The sequence below is a fragment of the Archocentrus centrarchus genome, chromosome 24 (assembly GCF_007364275.1).
Source record: "Archocentrus centrarchus isolate MPI-CPG fArcCen1 chromosome 24, fArcCen1, whole genome shotgun sequence".
Classification (NCBI taxonomy): domain Eukaryota; kingdom Metazoa; phylum Chordata; class Actinopteri; order Cichliformes; family Cichlidae; genus Archocentrus; species Archocentrus centrarchus.
This window is the reverse complement of record NC_044369.1, coordinates 8,116,592-8,143,809: the sequence shown is the minus strand read 5'-3', so window position 1 is coordinate 8,143,809 and position 27,218 is coordinate 8,116,592. Positions and strand designations below refer to the sequence as shown.

General features: G+C 39.1%; 1 protein-coding gene across 1 annotated transcript in view; it reads left to right on the top strand.

The window, feature by feature from the left end:
* map3k5 (mitogen-activated protein kinase kinase kinase 5) overlaps positions 1–27,218 on the top strand; it is a gene marked incomplete at its 5' end in the record, with an annotated part of 58,152 nt that overhangs the window by 10,853 nt on the left and 20,081 nt on the right. The window contains 10 exons of the mRNA XM_030721972.1: positions 1,150–1,318; positions 3,268–3,374; positions 11,254–11,424; positions 13,590–13,702; positions 15,130–15,289; positions 16,546–16,699; positions 16,827–16,934; positions 17,750–17,802; positions 20,136–20,231; positions 25,337–25,418. Coding sequence (XP_030577832.1) covers positions 1,150–1,318; positions 3,268–3,374; positions 11,254–11,424; positions 13,590–13,702; positions 15,130–15,289; positions 16,546–16,699; positions 16,827–16,934; positions 17,750–17,802; positions 20,136–20,231; positions 25,337–25,418 — 1,213 coding nt within the window. The remainder of the gene's footprint in view (positions 1–1,149; positions 1,319–3,267; positions 3,375–11,253; positions 11,425–13,589; positions 13,703–15,129; positions 15,290–16,545; positions 16,700–16,826; positions 16,935–17,749; positions 17,803–20,135; positions 20,232–25,336; positions 25,419–27,218) is intronic.

Below are 27,218 nucleotides of genomic sequence, written 5' to 3'. Positions count from 1 at the left end.
ACGGTGTTAATGTTGTAATTCAGTGTTTACACATATGAAACAAATATTGGCATTTAGGCCTTTAACATTACTTCTGCCTGCAAAAATACAGCAAACTGATCATCTGTATCAGATCATATTTTATGAAAAGCCACCTGAACAAGATTAGTTGGCCTAGTCACATGAAACATGTTTACTATGCAATGACAGAGTTTGTATTTGCTGATTATTTAGGCTTTAATCACTCCCTGCAAAGAGGGTTCAACCCAGACTTCGCTTGGGGACTTGGCAGCAGATTATCATCACTATGTGGATCTTTTCAAAATTTTTATACAGCTTAATTATGTGAAGAGAGAGTATGCACTGTGTCATTGTTTGGCATTTAGGCCTTAACATTATCACTCTTAGCTAGAATACACCAAGTTCACCTTACAAGAGGCTGGGGAGTGACAGTATTCAGCATCAGTCTTTTTGAGTGCAGAGCTTTAATGCCAATACCAGCTATACCGTTTTCAATAGTTTATTATAAGGATATATGTAAACACTTTTTTTCCACGGTTAAAGTAAGACAAGCTTATTCTTTGGAAAGCATAAATCAAACTGGGCAAAATTAATTGTTTTATTTTACATAAGAACATCTAAGAGCATGTCAGAGCTGATGAAGAGGGTTTTGGGAAATAGCGCTGCTTTCAGTTAATTCACTTGTCTGTTGTGCTTTTAATAAGTCAAGCTAATATCCAGGGTTATCGGGTTTATTAGTCCCTTCATCTGTCAATGAATAACTTATCAATTTACACTGAGTTCCAAGCAAAACTGAATCATCATTTGTCTTTCTCTTAAAAACTCACTTAAGATGAGATGAAAATAGCTTGTGCCTCAATGGGAAAACAGTGTGAGAATCCAGGGAACGAAGTAACTGCAATCGTGTTAGAATTTTACTTGAATTTGAATTTGTGCAAGTAAAATTTTCAATTTTACTTGCACATCCCAAACTACTTAAAAAAAATTCTAGTCAGGTGTTACTTAAATTTAACTTTGAATAAACCGGCTGTCAAAGAACATCAGCTTCATAACATTGTACATATATTGCATTATCATGAGCTTGCCATACAGTGTTCTCTTTCATGTATATTTACATGTTTGTTTGTTTGTTTGCTTTGTGTCCTCCAGCCAGTATTTCCGTGAGACGATTCTGAATGAGATCCGTAAAGCCCGGGAGCTCTACACTGGCATGGAGCTCGCTGCAGAGCTGAACCGAATCCAGCAGCGGCTGGACAACGTGGAGTGCCTTTCAGTAGATGTCGTCATCAATTTGCTGCTTACGTACAGGGACATCCAGGTACAGCTGCCGAGTGCAGACTCCCTGCACATAAACATATTACTGTCATTTGTCAAATTACATGTACTGCCTTTGGGTACTTCAAACAAAGAGGCTGTGGCTCATCTGTCTTTATTTCTCACAGAATAAGCCAGAGCTGTGTGCCCAAGATTTTATGAGCTTTAAACTTCAATCATGTTTAACGTGAGCATCCATCCCTGTAACAGCATCACAAATCAGAAAAATCATAATCATGACAAATTCATTTTGATAAGTCATTGTAAAAATAAGCTTTCCTCAATTATTTATTATTCTGTCTAAGAATCTCAAATATACTGAAAAATACCCATCACAATTTCCTGGACATGTTCCCAGACAACTGAATGTCATGTTTTGTTTGGACCAAGCATCCAAAAGTACAAAATGTTCAGTTTAGCCAGGACCAGTAATAGTCACAAGAAGATTGTTATTTTCAATATGCCGTAATTTTTGCTGGCATGGCTCTGTTTTGGGACTTCCCTGCCATTCATTGTGCATACTTGAAATGCATAAGGCGGCGAGAACAGCAGCAAGACCCCCCCCCCCCCCCGCAGTACACAGCAGAGCAGAGAAGGCGTCAATGACAACATTCCTGACGCTGATTATGCAGGAAATGGCATGAAATGAAAGGCTGTGGTGGAGGTGGGTCACAAAGCTGCTTGTTGAAGCAGTAACTGTGGGCGGACTAAACAGCTTAAATGGCACACCTTATATGAGATTAGCGAATTGCATGTTGAGAAATGTACAGCTCAGCCATCGGCTGAGTATAACCTTGTGGCTTCACAGAGATCAACTTATTTTCATTTACTTTTTAATTCTGCTTTTATATTTTCTAGTGATCAGTTCCCAGAATTTTCAGTCTCACACTAATTGTAATTATGTGTTTAAAAAGACCAAAAATAGTAACAAGAACTCATTACACAATCTTGGTCTTTTCAGCTGATTTCAATTTGCATGATAAACAACTATTAACCAACTTATAGCCCCACTTTTAACTTGGGAACAGGACAAGCCAAAAAATTTCAGCAGAGCATCCCAAAAAGTTTCGAGATAAACTTTCAGACATTCAGCATCACTCACGCTTCGCAAGTTTAAACAAGCTGTCAATTCAGATGCACCGAATGTGCATGCTGATATCCCTGACCTTGGAGAAGAAGCTACTGTACAAACCTGCTGTACAAATTTGAGCAAGCTTACTGCCTCAGCTTCAATATATCTGCCTCATCCATTTGTGAGTGTTGTTATCTCAAACAGGGGTCATTGCAGACTGCCTGTAGAGAGCTCTAGGCGAAGCTTTTGGTCTGCTCGTCTTAAACGTGCTGCTCTTTCCGCTCTTTAGTCTCCACGTTGCGATGGCTTTCACTGTCCAGATCGTCCCGCTCACCATAGGCAGTGCACGGTCTGATGAATCATTCATTAAAACAACAAGCATTGAGGATGTGTTGAATTATTCAAAATGCTTTGGCTGTGGTGTCTACAAGAAACAAAAATGTGATGAAGAGGCCACTCAATTATTGAAGTGCTTTTTGTGATACACAGACGGCCGAGTCTCAGAAATAATAAATAAAAGGACATCAGAAACTCCCTCGAGCCTCAACACAGCAGCTAAATACACTGATGAGTCAGAGTGTGTGTTTGGAGGGCACTGGAACAGAGGTACAGTAGCACAGTGCTCAGTAATAACGGAGATCCCCGTGTTCCTACGAGATTGTGATTAAGCTGCTCCTTACACTAACTTTGGTGCCCTTAATATTATCTCGACTTACTTCCAAAAGCCTTTCTGCCAAATAGCACTGAAGACAATCTTCTTCCTCTGATCTTTGTTTACCCCTAAGTCACAAAAGCTGTGACATCACAACAATGTGACTGACGTCAGATATGCCAGTGACGGGAGCAGCAGCTCAATAGCTCAATCTTTTCTTACCTTCTAGGATTATGAATCCATTGTGAAGCTGGTGGAGACTTTGGAGAAGCTTCCGACCTTTGACCCCATGGCTCATCCACATGTGAAGTTTCACTACGCATTTGCTCTAAACCGGTAAGGCAACTAGTATACACGACACAGTGATCCACCCACAGTGTAAAAACATACCACCGACCTGCACGTTTAGCCATACGCACACAGATAGAACAGGTTTTTCACCAGTGTACTGCCGGCCCAGCGGCCCACTGACCCCCCACAAGCTTATCTGGCACAAAGCCTGCAGCATGCACACACATTCAGTGTGCGTCCTACACACCGAAGACTTTTTTTAAATTAAAATGTTAAACTAGGAGCTTTTTTGTGTGTGGTGCTATGATCAGTTTGGATTTTGTGACTCTTGACATGTGAGTAATGTGACTTATGCCGTCTCCACAGTGTGACTGGTATTGTGTTCACCTTGTGGATCTGTTACTGTGTCCCGGGGGCACCACCTGTATTTGCAGGAGCTAACGCAAGGCCATTTTGATACTGTAGATATATATTCAGTGTATCCCTGTATGTGCACTCACGCTGCAATATCTTCCTATTCCGTTGGATATTTAATTTTTTAAATGTGGAAATATAAACCATCAAAGCTTTTCCACCCAACATCCTTCTCGCTCACAGCAGTGATCATCACCCCTCAGTTTACCTCACAGTTGCTACCTTAGAGGCTTTGTCTCTAAATTTAGCTACTTTTCATACCCCTTTAGCCATTTTTTTCCTGCTCCTTCACAACAAACTCTGGCTCTTCTGGTACAGGAAACATCGCCCTCTTGCTGTCTTGTTCATTTGTTGACTGAGCAGTGAGGTTCATAGAGCAGCGGTGCACAGTGTAAAAGAAAATAGAGACCTTCTGTTGCTTCTCTGTATGGGGATTTTTGTCATTGGACAAATTTATTGATTGATTATTACAGAAGTTCCAAATCCCAATAAATAGTATGGCAAGCTCTGCTGTGGACATAACAGATGGTTTCTAGTTGTTAGATATTTTTCAGTATTTGTATATGTAAACCACACCAAAAGGAGCCAGTTGAGGTGGTTCAGGCATCTGACTAGGATGCCTCCTGGGCGCCTCTTGGGTGAGGTGTTCCGGGTATGTACTACCGGGAGGAGGCCGGAGAGATTATATCTCTCGGCTGGCCTGGGAACACCTTGGGGTCCCTCTGGATGAGCTGGCTGGGGAGAGGGAGGTCTGGGCTTCTCTGCTTAGGTTGCTGCTCCCGTGTCCCGGCCCCAGATAAGGAAGAAAATGGATGGATGGATGCTTATATAAAATAAGTATGTAGCACAGGTTTTGCAATGAAGCACTTACATTTAGTTACACATTTCTTAAAGTGCCTTGCACTCTTTGCCCTTGCCTTAGACCTTTCTCCTTGGGTACCAGGGTGCTGTATGCAGAATGAATTTCATGGTATTTGAACATTCTTTAAATGTATTGTAGTGATTTCATTTATCTTGCGTTAACTGAGCAGTGTTGAAATCCTAAATTTATGTCTCTAAGCAGCAGCGATATTATTGGTGTGTGTCTAGCTACTCTTCTCAGGCGGAGACAGATGTACAAAACAGGAGGTTTTGGCTGCTTGTTTCTCACCAGCTGCTTTTCTTGTGAACTTCCTGCGGTTTTCATGGTGCGACTGCCTCAAACAGCAATAAAGCATGCTGTTCTTTAATTTGGCAGCAAATGGAAAATGGTTCTGTAGGGTGCCAAGATGCCCGTGTGCTCGCTGTTGCTAGCTGCTTCATTCCTACTATGTGATATTGCATTTGCAAGCTTGAGGCGACATACTGAGATATTTTGTGAGACCAATTCACTGAGTAAGTGTTAATGATGGAAAACTCTGCCTCTGTGGTGAGGTTGAGTTGTATCCTCCAGCCTTAGAGCTGGTTGACATGAACAGAGACACAGCCAAAGGAATGCTTTTATGTCAGTTTACCTATCAACAAGTAAGCCATTGTATAATATACAATAGCTGTCACAGGAGTTTGTTATGCCACGGGTGGTGCAACTGTATTGTTTGATTTGCTGCTGTTGTTGGGAAGGAGAAAATCATTGTGAGTGCATTGAAGGTGTTAAACTAGTCATATAGCTTCTGTTTGAGGTTTTTGGAGTCAATAACTACACTTTTTACTTTACAGTATTTGACACATTCAGTTAGTAGGGACTTTAATAGAAACAACTAATACATTTATTAGTTGTTTATAATAAATAGAAACAACTAATACATTTATTAGTTGTTTATAATAAATAGAAACAACTAATACATTTAGATGTGTTAATACAAATTAAACTGCCTGACAGTATAAAAAGTAGCAACTATTATCCCCGCCAACAAGCTGCAACTTCAAAGTAATGCTTCTGCAGCTGGAATCCAGTGATGTGATAAACATCATTCTAAAATGCACCATTTTGTATAATGAGTATTTTTTTACTTTTGATACTTTGGATGTGTTCAGATCATAAAATTATTCATGGCATTTGGATTATTTTACTTTTACTTCTAGATTTTACAAATTTAGATTTTTTTGAGGTTTTTAGTATTTTTTCCCCATTGTTTTCCATTGTTTTTTTATATTTTGATTTTTTGGTAGTCATTTTTATAATGTTGTTTATTTATATTTATTATTTGTGAGTTTATGTTTTGAAATTAGGTTTGAATGTAAATATGCCTTCCTGAAAAGCACTTTGGGTCAGCTTGCATTGTTTTAAAATGTGCTTAATGAATAAAATTGACCTTTCTATTTGCCTTACATTTACATATTTACCTTATTCATCAAGAAGCACCACCACGAGGAGTCATGAATCAGTGACTTTAACTCAAATTAGCAGAGAGCTCGCTTTAAGTGTGAAAATATCAATATTTGGCACAACAAAGTGAAGCCATATACACCACCCTATCCTACCATTCTTTTATTATCTAACTGACTTAGGCTGTTCATTAGAAAATATTACCCTAAAACCTAAATCATTAGCCTAAAGTAAAATAACACGGGCTCACGCAAAGGACCCAGATGCAGGATTTAAAGAAAATTTAAAGGTTTAAAGGTTGTGAGCCAGGTACAGTGTAAAGTCCAAAAGCCAATAAACAGAATTCCAGTTCTTCACGAGTCCACTGAGTCCACAAAGTTCAAAAGATAAACAGGAATCCAAATTTACACAGGGATACACCATGACAAAGACTAAGGGGAAGGACAGGACTATTTATACACATCAGGGAAATGGAAATAGAACGCACGAAACACAGGTGTAGAGCGTCAAGACAACAAGACGGGAGGAAGTGAAACGCAAAACAAAACACAAGAGACACCTAACTATGAAAGAACAACAAGAACTGGCAAGAACCCAACTAAACACAGATGCAAAAACTGGCTCTAAGTCATGCTACAGACGAGACAGAGGGAAGACAGAATCCAAAAACACAAGGATCATGTTCATTAGGGCAGGAATAAGGTGAACACTGAAAAACAAAGGGAAAACACAGAGGAAATTACAGACAAATACAAACTCCATAGAGACTAAAACAAAACGAGATCTTTAGTACAAGAACTAAAGGCTCAAGGTACTATAATCAAAACTTCAAGCACAGGAACAACAGTGAAAATGAATGGAAAACTCTTTAATAATAAACAAGAACCCAAAAACTTGAAAGCACCTTAAAAGCTCTGGAACCAGAACACATTTGGATTGAAACCTATAGGTGATAAATACACCACACACAGATTGTGGCAGCTGACTAAAACTAAGCAAACTAAAAAGAAAGAAACACGACTTTAGAGAAACGAATGCTAGTTAAACAATATTGTGTACTTGCAAAACTAATGAAAATAAAATAATATAGAGGAAATGTTTTGTTTTAGTCTAATTTAGGTCAGGTGCTACTGTTTACTCAGATGTTCTTGCTACATGACTGTGTGCCAAGTATTGATATTACTGTAGCATATTCATTGTGCTGTTCTGTAATTATTAACTCAATGACAGTCTGACAAATACCACCCATATCACGATGCCAAAAACACTGAAACTCATAAAATCAAAACTGAAACCAAACACTATTAAAAACAAACTAGTCTGCACATATTCTGAGTTGGAGACCATGTGAGACTGTACCCCAACAGGTAGCCCAAGTAATCATTTCTGGGAATAATTTTACACAGCATAAATATAGGGGTGCTTTTTTTGTTTTGTTTGTTTTGTTGTTTTATTGTGTTGTACTGTCACATATTTAATTTGCATGGTTAGACAAAAGCAGAACTCCCCATTTTGTACTTTGTACATTTACCACACTGTTGTTAGCACTCCTCCTTGAAGCCTCTGTCCACATTTCACCCTCCCATAGATGCCATAACTGTTGCCTCCTTTGCCAAAGTAAACTCTGGCAGCTTTAATTTATGTATTTATAATCACCAGGAAAGAGAATTTTGTCCTTGGTAATGTAATCTCTTTAAGCTCGGAAATGTCTATTTCAAAGCTGTTATTTAAAGTACTCATATAACTACCTTTTGATAATAGTTGTAGGTTGTAGTAGGTGGTACCATAGAAAAATACATTCAAAGAATCTGCTCTATTCAGAGTGAAACTGAATGAATTCCTTCACTGACTTGGAGTTGTATAGACCATTACCTTCATTGAGCTCTGAGTAAGCAGCATGCAACCCACGCCATGCCCTGAGATTATCAATTTTTAGCCTTAATAGGCACTTAATCATTGATCTAAAGTAGGTGCTCTGCTTCTAAATGAATCTGCTAGGTTGAAGGGGCTTCAGCCTCAGGCATGTTCAGCGCTGCTCAGGGGCCAGTCGTGCAGGTCTCACAGCTGAGAGGCTGACAGGATCGAGGAAAAAAGTCTCCATATCCAAATACCCATCAGCACTCTGAAAAGAAGAAAGAGGGAAACGGAGAGATGCATGCAAAGAGCAGATCTTGTTTCCCTCAGTGCTCTTCCCTCTGGGCAGTCTCCATGGTAATAGCTGTCAGCTCATATGTTTTATTTAACCTTCACGCCCCGGAGAGAAGCCACGTTATGTTAATAAGGATTTTTTTTTTTCATGACTGTCACACGTTCTGTCTGTGTGAGACCTAACTCTGCTGTATATCACCTCTCATTTCTGCTCTCACGTCTGTGTTTGGACACAATCTGTTTATCCTGTCTGATTAATAAATGTTGTTTTCCTTTCTTTCGCTGTTCTTTATATAAAACAAGACGTGTGCGGCACCAAAATTAAACTCAAAATGATTTTTTTTATAAATTGCCCAAACATGCCTAGAATGCAATGCTGCAAAGCTTTGTTGAAAAAAAAAAATATTTTTTTTTTCCCCCACAATACCAAGGTCAAGGTCTGGTTTAGGTGAAAGATGGTGTGATGGGAAATCAGAAAAATTCTATCATAAATAAATAATAAACCAACTGGGGAAGGAAGGAATGCATTTGCCAAAAGGTGTCTTTTTGAAACCATTAAGTGTCCTCTGATCACAGTTTAGTATTTTATTTGCTTTTTTAAAAAAAATTATTTAACTGCATTTTTAAAGTGGCTCCATAGTGTAGTGGCTCAGACATTCGCCTATTATGTGAAAGATCCCTGGTTTGAGACCACGAGGAGACAATCCTGGAGTGATGTCTTTATTACCTCCAGTTTTTTCAATAAAATGCATTTCATTTCCTGATGTGGTGATGCCAGCATTGGTACACAGACATGAAATATTTATGGAGAGTTAAAAGCGTTTTTAGTGGGGGGGTTGTGTTGTTGTTTTTTTGTTTGTTTTGTTTTTGTGTTTTTTTTTTTTTTTTTTTGATAAAATTTGTGAATCGTGTATATAAACCGTGACCTGTAATGCACGGGTAATAGGACATATGACTTTTTTTAAAGATCTTTTAGGCTGTTCTGTAAAAGGATGGCGTGCTAAAAGAAAGTTTATATTGTGGTTCTTTACTTTAAAAGAAACACGTGATTTCGCAGTGGTTTTACTGGTCCAGACCTCTTGAGATCAGGGGTGGATGTGGCCTCTAACTAAAGTGAGCTTGACAGCCATGGTTTAAATGTTGGTTTAGAGAAAAATAATGGTTTTGAGATATACCTTTTGAATACTGAAGTAGGATTTTGGGGGTTTTTTTTGTATGGCACGGCTGGCGTATTAGACTTAATTCAGTGTACCTAATAAATAAAGACAACTGAGATGACAGTTTATTACATGTGTGAGTTAGATTTATGATTCAGTCTATTGCCGCATTTGCATTTCTGTTACTAACGAAGCAGCAGCATTAAACCTGTCTTCTCTTGACACCCAGTGAATCAGAAGTTGAAACATTATCATCCATGTAATGTAAGTAATTAACACCTGAAGAGGTTGTAGCTCATTTTCTAAAACTATAATAGACTCCTTCTTCTCTTTGTTATTTTCCAGTGTGAGTACTCATTAGAGAGCCCCAAATTATTTCCTCACAGGTCAGTTATAACTGATCATTTAGTGCCTGAATGAACACCTGCGGTGCAGTTGGAGCTTCACTGTTAAATAAAACTGGGGATTCTCTTACTGAACCCAGTCACCGCTGGGATTTAAGTCTGGCTCCCTGTGGTCTCCTCTGTGCCTGGTGTCACTGTCCAGTAACAATGCCTAGCTACTCATGTATGTGCCCCATACCCCTACTCCCCATGCGCATGCATGCTGCTGGTGATGCTAATTTTAATGAAATCTGATCAAACCAGTTATTTATTATACACTTGAGACTATACAGGGCCTTTTAGCTATTTTTTTTCTTTTTTTTGAGTCTCGTTCATTTTTGGTGTGCTGCAACTCTATAAGCAATTGTTCATGTTCTGCTAACTGTATTTTTAATGCCATCATGCACCATTCTAATGTTTATGCTTTAGGCTTTGAAAATACATTAACGCTCAATGTGATTATGTAAGACAGTTATTTTGCTGTTCAACCAAAACAGCATCATGTTCATTTTGTTCTTCTTTTTTTTTTTTCTTTTTTTTTTTTTTGAGTCAAATAAATAAAATATAAAGAAAGAAAGAAAACAGGATGTGCTTCATGACATGGCTATCATGTGATTGATAAGTCAAATCTCCCAGAAAGTGTTGGAGGGTCGACTTGAATTGCGTGTAACGCATGATGCATAGCAAAAATATCTCTCAACTGGCTGCATCAGTTTTGATTATATCATAAGTAGTCCATCTATCATTCTTCCATTTTCTTCTGATTATCTAAAATAGTGGAGGATGTCCTTTTTTACTATTTTCTAGTTCTTCCTAGAAGAGCCAGAGGTGCTTCCAGGCTAGATAAGCAAATGTATGGGTGTCATCCCAAATGGGTGTGCCCATAAAACCTTCAAGTGGAGGTCCTCATGAGGCATCCTTACCAGATGTGTTCAACACAAAGGAGCAGCACTCTAAGCTCACTTGTGATGGCTGAGCTCTTTCTCCAAACTTTATGGCTGAGCCCAGACTTCCTACTGGGGGGAAAAGGAGTACTTTCCCTTTCCAGCTTTGATCACAAGCAAAATTTAGACAAGAGGAAGACATGTTTTTATTCAGAATTAGTATTTATCTTTTGTGCTTTTGTTTTATAACTTCTGCAGGGGAAAAAGGTGTGCTTTATCAAGTCAATAAAGTTACACCCTTTACTACCTGGAATATGGGGAGTCCTGTGTAATTACCTGAAAATAGAAAGTAACGGGAGAGAGTGTTACATTAAAAAATTCCATTTGTTGGAGAGTACTCCAAAGGGCAACTGTGAACTTCCGTAAGTTTGATGGGGGGTAGGGGGACTGATATAGTGAGTTTTTATGTGGACACTGATATGTGTGTTGCAGTTCCCCTTTAAGCTTAATGAGTGTTAACAATCACAAACTTAAATCCACTGGCATGCCTTGATGTGCTCAAAGCTGATTATTTTTGGTTAGTTATTAACTTGCTGCATGTTTTTGTGTGTTTTTGCTTGTGTGCGGTTATAGGAGGAACCTGCCTGGTGACAGGCAGAAAGCCCTGGACATCATGCTGCCCCTGGTGGAGGGCGAGGAGCAGGTAGCGTCGGACATGTACTGCCTGGTGGGACGGATCTATAAGGACATGTTCCTGGAGTCTCACTTTACGGACACGCAGAGCAGAGACAGCGGCGCACTCTGGTGAGAGAGCGGGGCAGGATGTGACATTTCTGCTGAGCCAAACAGATTCTGACTCACCAGAAATTACCATTTCTAAGGGCAGGATGCATGAGGAGTGCAGTGACTCACTAGATCACAGCATTAAGAGTTTACCGTGAATGGTGTCAATCAATGCAGGATTTCATAATGGCTATTACGATGGTAAAACCCTTTGCTGGTAATGAGTCTGCAAATAAAAGCTCATGACAGCCGTGCGGTATGCAAAATAGTCTTTGAGACTGCGTGAATACACCTCAAAGTGATATAAGAATAATTTGAAGCGATTCCTGACTGTAGGGAGCAGGTTTGACATTCCAAGATGACTGAAGAGTTCAATTTAAAATTAGCAGTGATAATGGTTTGAGCAGCTAAATGTTACGTGCATGCTAAGCTATGCATCTGGGCACACTGGTTTCAGCAATGCAAGCTGCTGTTAGCAACAGGAAGTAATTATCTGGCATAATACAGTTTAAGACTGATGTGTCCCCTGTCTGTTCAAAGATGCTGCATCCTCTCCTCCAGCTGCAAAGTGTGACCAAAGATTGTTGAACTTTTTCAGTTCAGTAAAGTTAAGCCGCTTTAGGTTAAAGTCAGACTGATGTAACTGCATATTAAAATAATACAATCAGAGAAAAAAATGTTAAATTAAGTGGCACTGACAGAAAACCATTAAAATGCATGTTTTCTTTATTTTGTCTTATTTATTTTGCCTGAAGGCAGCGCATAAAGTCAGAGGCACAACCATGAGCATGCACGTGGTTTCTTTAACGCTCATGGCATCGTGAATTCATCCTCCAGTGTCCAGCTATCAGTGTGGACTGTGGAGGCATCTACAGTTAAGGAGAACTTTCAGTACCCTTAATTTTGGCACCTTCTGCGTGTTGTGTGCCCGCTCACTGCGCACTGAGGAGGATGTTTTGGCCACGCAAATGCAGTCTTCGTTCACCTCCCACCCAGCTTATTAGATTTACCCCTCATAGCGTCATCCTCCTCCTCAAAATGAAAATCTGGTTGTAGGATTTCACTTTTAACGCAGTGAAGGAGACCCAACATGCATCAAAGATTCACCACACGGAACACGGTTTTATTAAATGATCTCTCCATCGACCTTCATCAAGACTTCAGGGTCTAAAAATAGCGGCTGCAGTGAAAGCTGCCCAGTGGTACACAAGGAAACCACCTTAAAAGGAATTCCGATGAATTAAAATCATCTGTGGCTTTTTAGGGGTGCAGGCAGAAAACCTTTTGATCACACTTTGCACTAAAACAATTAATACAATATGTGTGTTCTTACAGTCTGGCCTTCTAATAAACATATTAGTGGTATTAAATAAACATTACTGGTGTTACGGCAAATAAAATAGTTTCAAAAATGTAATAGTAACAGCCTGAAAAAGGGAAACAAGGCACTGTTTAATAAACAAGTTGTTCAAATGTACTACATTTATATTTTTATATATCTATATGAAGGTCCTTTAAGCTTCTAATTCAAGTTTTTGGAGCCACATATTTTGTAGATGGATATGTGGATATGATAGAGCTGGATATTTACAGTGTGAGCGTGCTACCCAAAATCCAACTAAATGAGCATGACACTAATGAGTAAGCACAGAGAAAGATGCATTTGGAGGGTTTCCAGCAGCTTGTTGAATCTGAACTCTCAAAATTTGCCATCTCCTCGTGAGCGTGGCTGTGCTGCGAGCGCACAGAGGCTAACATTAGCCGACGGAAGCTGGCTTATTGAGAACACGAGGCGGCTGATTGTCTTTATCTGGAAATTGCTTTTTAAGATTTCATATCTTTGTTGACTGCTTAGATAATCAGGCTCCCATCTGGCTGTTATTTTCAATTCCATGTCACAACTTGGCACAGGTCTCAAATAACACTCGCACCCCTCCCCTCCACAGAACAGATTGCTCATTAAATAAATGAAATTTCTTGTTTTGTGGGGGTACTCACAGTTGCTGTTTGCCGTTCTGTGGCCCCCAACTCAATATGGCTGTAATTGTTTTTTCTATCTTGAAGTGTCTCAGAAAGCCGGGGGAGCCCTGGGAAGCCATCCGTTATCTCAGCGATGCTTGGGATTTGGAATGACGCATTTCTTGGAGGAAAGCGGTTTATCTGAATCATTTTTCTTCTCCTTTCAGGTTTAGAAAAGGGTTTGAGTCAGAGCCAACACTACATTCTGGTATCAACTATGCTGTTCTTCTGCTGGCAGCTGGACACCAGTTTGACACGTCTTTCGAGCTCCGCAAAGTGGGTGAGTGGACACTGGATATTTTAGACTGTGGCCTAAATATGTTGCTTTTTTGTTATTACACCAAGCCTGCTAAATTACCACTGATTAATCAAACTCTAATCAGTCCTTTGTCTGTAATTTACAGGATGATTGGTATCCTAACATGGAAATATGGGTCAGTTAAAGCTGCACAAATAGATAACTCATGTGAATAGAAAGAAATTGAGTCACCCACAGAGATGCAGTTCCCTTCACATCTACTGTGCATTTTAGCATCTTTCAGCTCATTGTTTTTGTTGTACCTTGGTGTCAAATGAACCCCATTCACAACAGCAGCAGCTGTTTTTAATGGAAAACTTTTAATAAACCCACATATGCTTCCAGCTCAACACCAAACAAGAACTGTACAATTTAACAGCTAAAGAAGTGGCTGTTTTTTGGAGTTGGCTGGAACCATAGCAAATACAGAGGAAGTGAAAATTGGATGAATTTTATTCACCCAAGTGGCAAGCGACGTGGCTCCAAATGAGAGATAATTTTGCTGCATGCTTGCTGAGTGTGTTAATAGTGTTTGCTAACACATTCGGCATGTCAGCTGTTGACACAGTGAATAATGATAATATGTTTAACAGATTTTTTTTTTGACCACAAAACGGATGTAAGTCCAAAATTCACTTTCCTTCTAGCTTTGTTTTAGTCTACAACAAGGCAAGAGGGAGATATGTGGCTCTTTAGCTGCTAATTGTTCATTAAATGCCCACTGACTATGTCTGCCTGCCATTTGGTGCAGTGTAGAGTCATTTGTTAGAGGTTTTGTGACAGAAAAAAACTGCCTGCAGGTGAATGCTATTAGGATGAGGATGGAATGTCAAATTTAAGCCGAGGCAGTAAAGATACTGAAGCTACTCTAAAAGAGGCTTTGCAGAGTAAAGTTCCTTTTCAAGCCTTATTATTTCTATTATAGATATTTCAGTAAAGCAAAATCAAATAATGTACAGCACTGTTTCCTTTTTTAGTCAGGCATGTAGCTAAGCTTTTGCTCCACTTTTTTTTTTCTGAGGTCTGAGGCTCAGAGGAGCTCAGGAATGTGGGAAACAGAGTTGGCTTTTCTGGGAATTGGCCTGCAGCTCCCTAAATTAACCCAACCCTCCATCCCTTTATACATCCCTATGGTTATCCCATAAGACCCCCACTGTCTCTCCAAATGGCAGGTTTCTGCAGCAGGCTGTGCAAAGCATGTAACTGCAGCTTGTCTTACCAGTTATAATGGAAAATCATATAGCTAGACCGCTGTACTGCAGGTTGTGGCACATCCAAGTAGAGCATAGAAATAATTTTTCACCATTTTTCTCTCTGAAGTATTTCTTTAGCTGTCTTGTGTACTGGTGTGTCTGGCCCAAAGGGAAACAGAACAAAACAGTGATATTTTTGTTTTGCCTTGTTTTCAGGAGTTAAGCTGAGTAGCCTGCTGGGTAAAAAAGGCAGCCTGGACAAGCTGCAGAGTTACTGGGATGTGGGCTTCTTCCTGGGCGCTAGCATCCTGGCCAGTGACAGCACCCTGGTCATCCAGGCTTCTGAGAAACTCTTCAAACTCAAAGCCCCTATCTGGTGAGAACATGGATGATCCATACAGATTAGCATGCCAAAAAAGCACATTTTAGACCATTTCCGTCACCAACCGGTCTGTCTTTGTCATCTGAAGTGTGCTCTGCTTTCCTTTGAAACCACAGCAGCCATCTGTGGCCATTGGCGAGGATTTGGTGTATTTGAAGAACAAAAAGAAAATCACAAAAAAGCCACTTTGCTCATTTGAGCAGTATCCCTCTCTTTACATTTTGGATATTGTGTTGTGACGTGTTGTGAATTGTTAAAAGTGTGCTATAGCACTTTTCCACAATAGGAGACACAACTGAGAACTGGTTAACTTGACTTTTCATCTTTAGTCACCTAAACTAGCCTGCAAATCCAGATATATTTTACAGAAAGATGCCATATGAAAATATTCGATCTATCCCATCGTGACATAATCCCTTCACAGTGATGGAAAAGAGTTATGGTAATTTCAGACTTCAGACAGATTTTATGAGACTCTATCTTATGTACCTGTGGAGGAATATAATATTTCTACACTGCATAAGACCCAACTGTTCTTTGTTTGTGTTCGTGCCGTGAATTGTGCCTCAGCATAGAAAAACAATCATATCTTACTGTTTTTCTTTGCAATCTTTCTTAAACAATGCAAAGTTATCTGCCAGTAAGTTCTCTTTTCTTTCTCTTCATATTGCGTTTTTCTCATGTTTTAGTCACACCGTGAATAACGTTGGTTGGAGACTGCGGCACAAATAAAATTGTTGCAACACTGTGCAATGAACTTAGTCTTGTTGCCTTTAAATGGCTGCTTTGAAGATGGGGGGCCAGATCTACCACTTGCAGTCAGTTGACATCTTCAATTTAATTGCAAAATGACAGAATACAACCATTTGGCAACCAGCTGAGTCAAGTCCCCTATTGCAAGGAGAAGTTTTGCAGACGAGTTGCGGTCATAGCCACAGACTGGCTCAGTCTGATCCCAATATGTTGGCAGTTTGTCTGCATTTATAAATTAGATGGCAGCAATGTGTGTCTGACCACTATTGTTTGGAGATGGGCTCCCTCCCACCGTGTGAACTGTGCAAATGCCCTGTGATTGAAAGTGGTCACCCAGAGGTTGAGGGATGTCGGTCACCACAGCTACTTTCAATTGGTCACCGCAAGGAGGTTGCTGTCCTATTTTTACTCTAGTGTGACAGAGCCATGAAGAGAAATGCCACAACAATAAAGCTGTGTAGAATTCTGTCATTTGGAAAAATATCTGCTGGTTTCAGGTATCTGCACTCATTGGTGGAGACCATCTTGATCTTCCAGCATTTCAACAAGCCCAGCGTGGAGCAACCAACCTCCAAGCAGGAGCTGGTGGATTTTTGGATGGACTTCCTGGTGGAGGCAACCAAAAAAGACATCTCTTCTGTCCGATTTCCAGTAAGTAACACCAATTAACCTGAAATAATACAGCCAAGTTTTTAAAATGTAGAAATTAAAGAAAAATTTAATGCAAGCTCAGAAAATTTTAGGTTTAATATGTGCAATGTATATATCTCTCCTCCAGGTGTTGATTTTGGAGCCAACTAAAGTGTACCAGCCTTCATATTTATCCATAAACAAAGATGTGGATGACAATATAGTGTCTATCTGGCATGTTGCTCCTGATGACAAGGTGGGTGTCCCACTGGAGTAAAATCAAATTATTTACAGAATATATTTACTTTACAGCATCTTTGACTTTGTTCTCTTAGGAAATGTTTAGTGTGCATTGGTTTTAGCTTAGAATATTTTGAGCAAACAACATAAATATCCTCAACATTATGTCTGAAAGACATGTTTATATATATATATATATATATATATATATATATATATATATATATATATATATATATAAAGATTACCATTGTCTAGTTTACCTTTTAATAAGAAGACGGGTCGTGGAAAATAGTGCAAAGCAAAAATAATATATAACCACAGAAAATTTTTGTCTCTGGTTGGATTGTCAGTTGTTAAATCATAAACGAAAAAAATCTTACATTGGCGCACCTCAATCATACAGCAGTTTGTGATGGTTTCATCACTTTGTATGATGTAGTCATGCCAAAACAAACATTCTGATGCTTGAGCTTGTTACAGTAAATGATGATTTAACTGCAGATAGTCAGCTGACAGATGCTAATGAAACAGGAAAGCTGAGATCGTGATCATCCATCTTTTTATATTTGGGGTGATGCGTTGTTGTGATAATGCACTGTTGCTTCCTGTAATGAAGCTTTATGTCTCTGGTTTATTGATTCTTTTCACACGTTGTTGCTCATTATTCCCAGCCTACATATAAATGTAAATGGTTTCTCATTGGAAATTGATGCTCGTAAATGTGCTACAAAAGCTCCAGTGATGTAATATATTGATTAGATTCTAGTTATAATTCTTGCAGTAATGTTCAGTTAGCAATTTATGGTTTTGATTTGGTCTATCCTGCAGAACAAGGGGATACATGAGTGGAACTTCAGCGCCACATCTGTACGAGGTGTCAGGTCAGTGTGAGCTGCCTTTGTACAAAACTAATTTAAGTCTCGAGCATTAGACCGAATCCAAGTCGCACCTCAGGTAGCCGATGTTTTTCTAAACCACTGTTGTGTTTCATTATTCCTGATTTGATCACATCTGATAATTGGTCAAATCAAGGAAAAATAAAGGAAAAACTGATACAGGAAAAACTGTAGGCAGGACAGTGCATGAGGAAGCACACCTTAAACTTTTTTTACTGGGAAATAAGAAAACATAAGATATACTTTATTTATCCCAAACATGAAGAAAGTCCTCTATTAAATTAATTAAGGAGGAAGTGAAGCTTAACTGGCAGCAGACAGACTTTTTACAGGACTTTAAATGCTTTCAGCAACTATCTGAGCAAAGACTTCCTGTTCCAGCCACCAGTCATTGTTTATAAATGTATATAAAATAGTAACTAAAAAAAGTAAGCTGTTGTTAGTTAATAGTCAGTGATTCTCAGATGCATTGCCACAAGAACTTGCAGTCCCTCTTTTATTGTCCTCACCGCTTGTTTACATGCATGGATCCAAAACCTGCTCAAAAGTGAATGTTTATGGGCTGCGAACAGAAACCAGAAGGCCTCAAGTACCAAAAGTCTTGTCCATTACCTGCCAATTCTGCAGATAATGGCTCTTGCTTTGGTAAAAAAAATTTTCAACAATACAATGACTGGAGGAGGAAAGGGCCTCCAGGACTCCAGGCTGTCAGCAGACTCAGGGAAGTCACTGCAGTGCTCTGAGCTCTAGGCAAGGAAGGGCATTTCCTAAAATGTCAAACTGCTCCTTTAAGGCACAAACCATGAACACAGAGTTCCTGGTTCCTGTGTGGTTAGAGACTGTTTCTGCATGTTATATCTCTCTCCTGTCTCATATCTGCTCTCAGCTGCTGCATAAATTGTAGCGTTAAAGTTCCAAAAGTTGTTATTATGAAAAGTGAAAAGCTTTTAAAATTAAATAGAAATGCATAAACATGCTTAAAATTTTTGGGTTATATTCTAAATCAGCTCGTATTTCAGTATGTAAGTAGATAAAGCAGAAATATTGCAGCATTGATTTGAATAAAAATGGTATTTAAAGCCCAGTGCAACATAAAGGAAAAGGAAACAAATGCATCCATTTCCTGCTAAACATGTGTGAAAAGTCCAAATATCTCACGAGCAGATGTATCTAAGCATGCGCAAAAGCAAAAATGTTTCAATAACCGCATGCAATCTCCTGTTGTGAACACCATAGCAGGAGTTTTAGGTAAGCCTGATACATTGCTATCTCTTCAGCTCTCACGGCATCAGATTTTATCAGACTGCTGCAGCATTACACAGTTTGTATGATGTCCTCCTCTGTGCTGTTTTTTTTTTTTTTTTTTCCACCGTCCTCAAAGGAATTCAGTGTCAGATCGGAGAGAAGCGGAGGGCTCTGCTCACATGTTGCTAGGGAACAACTCACTCTCTGTGCCCACTCAGCCTGCAGACAGTCAGCAGGACACAATGGCAGCCCTGCAGGCTACAATACAGCCACACATGCAGGGACTCTGTTGTCTGCCTCAGCAGCTCTGGCCTTGGCATTCTTGCTAAGAAATGGGCAATTGCCAATCCCGCTGGATAAAAGTTCCCATGTAGTTGGTACAATTGTAGCTGTCTGTCTTTTGTGCAGAAAATTAGCGTCATTTAACAGCTTGTGTGATTGTTTCTGATGCAGACGGTCATAGGAATCAAACTGCAACACATACTCATAACGTTAAATATTTCATCTGCATTTTAGCAAGATGTACTTTTAAAACATCTGTGTGCACAGCCTGCATTTATGTTTTATTTTTAGATGTGGTTTCCATCAATGTAAAGTCATTCAGTCAGTGATTCCCAATAAGGGTACAAGTGCCCTGGGGGAGAGTGGGGGTGGTGCAGAAGATAAGCTCTCCTGCTACAATTACATTATTGGTTTTCTTGATTAACTATTATCCATAACATGAAATAGAATGGCATTTATTCATCTCTGGTGAAATAGGCGAGAGACGACTATGTGAGCAGTGCTGTTAGTGACTTTGTAGTGTTGTGTAACTCCGTGGGATAAACCTTTTAAAACTTTTTCTGGGGGAAAACACGGAACATTTGACCGCTGATTCCACGGATATACAATTTTTATATGTTCCAGTTATCATTAAAATTTAAACCATGGCTCTCCACCATTCAGTGAGACAAGGGTAACTAAACATAATGGATGAACAGCTGTACAGGTCATCAGTCTAAAAGGGTTAATTCATTGTCACATGTATTCTAATGGGATTAGTATATAACTAACTGTGGGCTGTTTCTCCTCAGCATCTCCAAGTTTGATGAACGCAGTGCCTTCCTCTACGTCCTTCACAATGCAGAAGACTTCCAGATCTATTTCTGCACAGAGATGCATTGCAAAAGGTTGGTCCATCTCTTCTGTCATACAGTTGCAATGTCCGATTTTAAGCCAGTTAACATAATAAATGTTGTCTTAATGTGATTACAGTCACTTACATGTCCTGTTCTATTAACATGAAACTAAACCAAAAAAAAATATTTTTTTATCTGTCTTGTAAGCACATTATTAAAGCATTCATGTTTAATCAGTCATCTGTTTAAAAATTCAGATGGTGAACAGCCCGAAATGTCTTAACCTAATTTCAGCATGCCTCAGTTTCTCCACATTCAGTCAGTTTACAGTTACTACAAAGAAATACTGCTGTCATAAATCAAAGGAAAGGGTCCACACAGCTCCCAGCTTACACTACCTTTCTTCATTGTGGTATGACAGACCATGGGTAATGTCTTCATTACCCTGTAAACAGCTGTAAAACTGGCAATTCAGGCTTGTGGCTCGGATTAAATTAACAGTGAAGACCGCTCTCATAGCTCGATCCATGCTTAATGACTCGCTTCCTGGTACAAAATATATTAAAGTCCAGAAATTATGTCCACCCTCTCTACAGTTTTCAGACTTTGCAAAGCTATCCAGTGGGCATGACTGGAGCCTTTAGTGGGCCAGTTGTAAATCCTTAATAAAGGACACTGTTTTAATTAGTGATACCCACATTAGAATACATTACACACAAAGCTTTTGCAGAGAGGAGCAGTCGAGGTAGCACCCCTACAGCTATAACTATTTTCATACTCCAAGCCAAACCTTTTCTAGGCATTGCCCAATGGATGTGCATGTGATAATACAAATGTCAAACAGAGTCAAATCAGACATTAAATGGTCTTTAACCTGCTGGCAAGTGAAAGGTTGTGATGCCTCCTGTGTGTAGTATCCAAGCAACATCCTTGCCTAAACCAAATGGAGTATTACCAGTAGTCAGAATAAATCTGAAGCTTAGACAGTATAAAAAAGATGGACAAAGGTTTTAATTTTTTTAAATGTAAAGCCAGTGCTAAAATTCCTTAAACCTGCATTATTTCTAATGGCCAGCAAGACTTATTGTTGTGTAGAAGTTTATGAGAAAACAGCCTTTTATCCAAAGGCCTCAGCAAACTCTTTCCTGATAACTTTATGGACTCAGTCACTAGTTTTAAGTGTTATTGAATACAAATTTATGCTCATTTTGTAAATTTGTTTTAGAATTGAAAAGGACAGTGAAGTAGGGATTTATTTAAGGGGCCCTACACTGTGATTAATACAGTGCAGCGTCTCTTGGCTTCTTATGGGGAAGTTATGGTTCAGCAGTGGTAGCACACATGTAGTCTGTGGGCAGCTACAGACTGCCCATCTACCAACAGAGACCCTCTGTCAGGTGGGGCAATGTATATATAATGTATGGCACATCACATCTGTGGGGTACTCTTGCTTGTGCTGTTGTTGGTCCCTCAGCTCGTCTGGAGAAGAGCGAAGTTATAACATACAAACAGCTCAAGTGAAACAGATTGTTAAAATCAAGGAAAAAGCGTCCACTGCAGCCACTGTCCATACTTTTCCTGGTGAACTCCGCTGTTGCGCCTTTCCCCATTCCGACCGACTTGTCAACCATTCAGCATTCGACCAACGCACAGCATTATTCACGTCAAGCAACGTGCAGGCGCACGTTTGCATGGGTTGAGAACTTCTCTCCGCAGGCCATCTGTTTGCAAATACCTCCACAAACAGATACAATTGCAATGCTATAAATAAATCACGAGTCAGCTCACCTGGTGTCAATGCACCGACTGGTGAAGGACACTAATCTTAAGGCTTCACAAAAGAACCTAACTCATAGGTGACGCCACAGTGGCTGCATCCATCATCTATATAAAGTCTGAAGCATACTACCTCCTGTGCTACTTCTGAGAAAGCAAAATTGGTGATAATGCAACAACTGCAGCAATCTGACATCACAGTCACTTTGTCCTAGGCACAAAATACTTTGCAGGTTAAAAATTGGCTAATGTCTGATCCTTGTGCATCAGGTATTTCCATTGTCACATGCACTTCTGCCTAGTAATCTACAAAAATTAAGGGCTACAGTACATGTGTGTTCTTGTGACTTCAGTAAGTAAGTTAAGCTCTTTGTTAGTTGTGCCTATCTCATCAGTAGTTCAAGTGTTTCCTGTTAGTCCTGCACTCAGGTGTGACGTTTCGCACCTTTCATATCACCACGTACACACCTTGTTTCATTTTGACACATCTTCTTCTTCACTAGCTGCTATGTGAAGCACTGAGTGTTCAGACTTGTGACTCTCACATATGAGCCTTCCGCGCTCTTCCAGTTCCATTATCTGGAGTGTGAGAGTCAGTGAGTCATGCCTGACTCACGCCTGCTGTTGTTATGATGCTGCTCTCATTTTAACAGCAGTGACGGTGGGATAGGAGTGGTGAGAAGAGGGACAAAGGAAGGGAAGAAGAAAATAGATGTAAGACAGTGGGAAGAGGAAAAGACCCAGACTGATTGTGTTTGTGCATGTGTGCACGCACAAGCACATGTCACTGAACACCTGCGGGCGTGCAGTGTGTGACGGCAGGATCAGGCAGTGTGCTAATTCACAGCTTGTGTGCACTGAGAGTGGTAAAGGTCATTGTATGCATGTATGCATGTGGGAGGTGTGCATGTAAACATGCTGTAACCCCTTCTGGATAAAATCACCAACTAAACAACACCATTCAGTCACAATATGCACCAAATGGATCTCTGACAAATAATTCCATATGTTTGTGATTATGAGTTATTTTAGATATTTAGATACTACTATGTATGGTCCATAATCTGTTTTTAGTTGGGCTAAATAAGGAGTTCACCTGAGACAGGTATTGCTGCTAACATAGAGACAAACTACTTAGCGTCCTTATTTTTTTTTTTTTTTTGTATTTTTTTCTGGTTTGGCCTTCTTTAAAAAGCAAATTAATTATTACAGTATACATAAATATGTTTTTGCTACCAGTGCCAACAGGGGGATATTTACAGTATATTTCTGGCCTTTAAAGGCCTTTTTGGCCTTATTTTGCAGAAATGCCCAAAGTAGAAGAGCCAAGAAGCTATTAGCCTTCATATTTTATATTTCTATCCCACTTTCTTTTTAAGTCATAGGCACTGTATCTCTCGCAATCTGACATCACACAGAATTTATATGCATTACATGAATATTCTGTTTACCCAACATGGATACATTCTAACATACTGAAAGCTAAAAACCAAGCTCTTTGGTTCATTTCATTCATTCTTATGAAACACCAAAATATGTGAGGCTTTTCTTATTTTGAATGAAATGCATTCCTGTGAGCCATTCCTCTGCACAAGTCTTATTTTTCAGCCATGACACATATTAACATCAAATTCTCCATAAATGATGGATGGATGGATCTATGCTTTACCTTTACTAGTACATCCCCATGTACAATGTTCTTTAGTCTGTTTGTGCTGCTGGAAAACTGATATATGTATGTAATCACACTGAGAAAAAAATAGTGGTGGTAGATTTTGTTTCTATGCTAAAAATGGGTCATTTTAACTTGTTGCTAAGTGGTTGCTAGGCATATATAGTTCAGCTTTGGTGGATATAAATGAAATAAAAAACAATACGGTATTTTCATAAGGTGCTGTAGGTGCATAAAGACTAAAAAGAGGTCATTTTAGTCCGTAGGTTATTGCCAGACAACGTGATGTGTCATAAGATGCATAATTCAACATTCATGGGTCCAAGATGTCCCTGTGTGCCAAGTTTGGCTGCTCAACTCCTGATGGTCTAGGAGGAGATCTCGGACAAAGAATCAAATAAACACACAGGCAGAGATTTTGTGTGTTATAAAAAGATACTTTATGTGTTGCTGTTTTGCACATAACAGTCATGGCTGAAAATTGTGGGTAAATAACTTTGTTTCAAACATGTGATGCTCATTTAAACTCACCTATAAAAATCACACCTGAAATCAGATAAAAGAAGAGAGAAGTTGACTCGGTCTTTGCGTTTTGTGCCTGTGTGTCACACTAAGCACGGAGAACAGAAAGAATGGAACTGTCTGAAGACTTGAGAACCAAAATTGTGGGAAAATGTCAACAATCTCAAGGTTACAAGTCCATCAGAGATTTTGATGTACCTTTGTCCACAGTGCACAGCATAATCAAAAAGGATAAAACCCATGGCACTGTAGCTCATCTTCCTGGATGTGGACAGAAGAGAAAATTTGATAAAAGATTGCAAGGCAGGATTGTCTGAATGGTAGATAAGCAGCCCCAATCACGTTCCAAAGAAATTCAAGCTGTCCTGCAGGCTCAGTGTCAGCGCAAACTATCAGTCGATATTTGAATGAAATGAAACGCTATGGCAGGAGACCCAGGAAGACCCCACTGCTGACACAGAGACAGAAAAAAGCTAAACTGCGGTTTGCCAAAATGTACGTGAGTAAGCTAAAATCCGCCTGGGAAAATGTCTTGTGGACAGATGAGACCAAGATAGACCTTTTTGGTAAAGCGCATCATTTTACTGTTTACCGAAAACAGAATGAGTCCAGATCTAAATCCCACTGAACACGTGGAGAGAGCTTAAAATTGTTGTTGGGAGAAGGCACCCTTCAAATATGAGAGACCTGGAGCAGTTTGCAAAAGAAGAGTGGTCCAAAATTCCAGTTGAGAGATGCAAGAAGCTTGTTGTTGGTTATAGGAAGCAATTAATTTCAGATATTTTTTTCCAAATATTGAGGGTGCCAATAACATTGTCCGGCCCATTTTTGAAATTTTGCGCAAAATTGTAGCAATTTTGGTTTTTTTTTTTTTTTGTTTGTTTGTTTTGGTTTTTTTGGATGGTGTTCCAATACACACAAAGGAAATAAACATAAGCATAACAAAACATCCATAATTGCAATAATTTTCTGAGAGAAATGCTGCATTTTCTGGAAAAAATTTCAGGGGTGCCAACACTTTTTGCCATGCCTGTAAATCTTCAACTTTAAAGGGTCAAATTTAATATGCTGAAAGCTGTAGCAATATAAAATGCCACTGTCCACATAGTTGCAGGCTACTGAAGCTGTTTTAAATACATATATGTTATCAGCATTTTTAAATAGACTTTGGGCTTTTCTTTGGCAGATTTTGTGATCTGGTCAACAGCATAACAGAGGAAGCCTGGAAAGGTCCAGAGGAAGGAGAATGTGACACTGACGCCTTAGAGGTGAGATGACTAAAGACTGTTTTCATTCATTCAGAGGGAAGAAAAAAAAAAAAATTTAGCCTTTAAGTATTTTCCTCAGGAGTTTTAGTGGCTATAATATTTAACTGAAATTGTAACTGTGTTGAGTAAAATGTGTGCTGTTTAAACATGCTTTTACTCATGTGTGACATCTCTAAGATGCAGCATAAAAATTTCATACCGGATTCCCTTGTGATGAAAAAAATGAATTGAGAAAGCAGAAATCTTAATCGCTTGAAATCGGAACGCTGGATTTTCCTCAGAAACATAACATGCATAATGTTTCTTAAATCTACAATGATGCAGCTCCATTTCTGAGCATTGGTGGTGAGAAATAAATATTCCACAAGTTTTTTTGTTTTTTTTTGTTCTGCATTGTTTAATTGCATCCTGTTGTGTTTCTGCGGTGTACTTTGGCTGCATTTAAAATGCCACAGGAAATACGATATGATGTTTTCATGAAAAGAGATGAAGTGCTGACAGTTAAAAAAAAAAAATAAACAGAGAACCATCTTTCAAAAGATAATTGGGGCTCTTTTTCTTTACTGACAGCCTACCGACTCTTTTCATGCAGCATTTATGACTCAGTTATTAAACAGTGAACAACGTGTTTTTGCTCTCGTTTGATCAAATTCCACGTCTAGCTTTTCTAATCCAGTTCACCACAATTTACATGATAATAAGTGGATTGAAACTCAGCTTTGAACACTCAGACAGGAACAGGAGCCCGCTGGGATAAGTCCTGGATTTTGTTCGTGTGCTTTGTGTGACAGCGCAGAACAGGCACCTGCTGTTGCGTTCGCTTGCTTTCTCCCAGCAGAGCCTAGGGAAAAGAATAAGCTAATTACGCAAAATGCTGCCACACCTATCTTTGACTCAGCATGGCATGGATCAAATGTCTAACAGGTTTTTCTCAGCGGGATTTTTATGTGTGTGATGCAACTCCTAATCAGCCTGCCTTTTGGGATGGTTGGTTTTCAGCTTCTACCTACCCTTAACAACATAACACAAAAATGGGCTCTTAAAGTGTCTTTCTCACATTTTTCTGAAGTTTTGTTTTTGTGGCGTCTTTGGGGTGAAGAAATCGGTGTAACAGAGCTAAGGAAATCAGGTTACAACAAAAGATGCTTTGTTAGTTACAGAAACTCCAATCAGACGCACTTTACTGGAGTGAAAAGATGTGCCGATTTGTCTCATTAGTGCAACAAGTGCAACCCGATTCAGCAAGAAGAGAATATTCATCTATCAATGAATTATAAAAATGTGAAAGTGCAGTAGAAGCCAAGGAAAAAAAAAAAAAAAGGTTTACTGTGTTCATATTTACTTGGTTGTTTTACTCATTAAATCACTTTTTTATCAGGACTACAGCTATATAGGTGTAAGAATATAGATCAAAAATTGCATGTAACTGAGACCACCATGAGAATTGTTTTCTGGTCAGTTGTGCCCTTTAAAAAATGTCCCTCTCAAAATACATTAAAAAACTACATTTAGTTAAATAGTGAAACTTTAGTAGTTTCATATCTATTGTTTCAAAAAATCAAACTATATAGAACAGGCTAGTTCATTTATTTGCGTATATCTACATGTAAATTATATTTCTGTGTCATTCTGTGTTGCATGGTGGTTGTATTTCTACTAGGCATCTATTAAATTCGTCTTTTCGGTGAGTTTTTTTCTGGATGGGAACCTAACTTATGCTATTGATTTTATGTAGCCATAAGTGCTCCTGGGTTTCATCATGTTTACATGTAAGCCAAATAAAAAAGCTTTATTCAAATC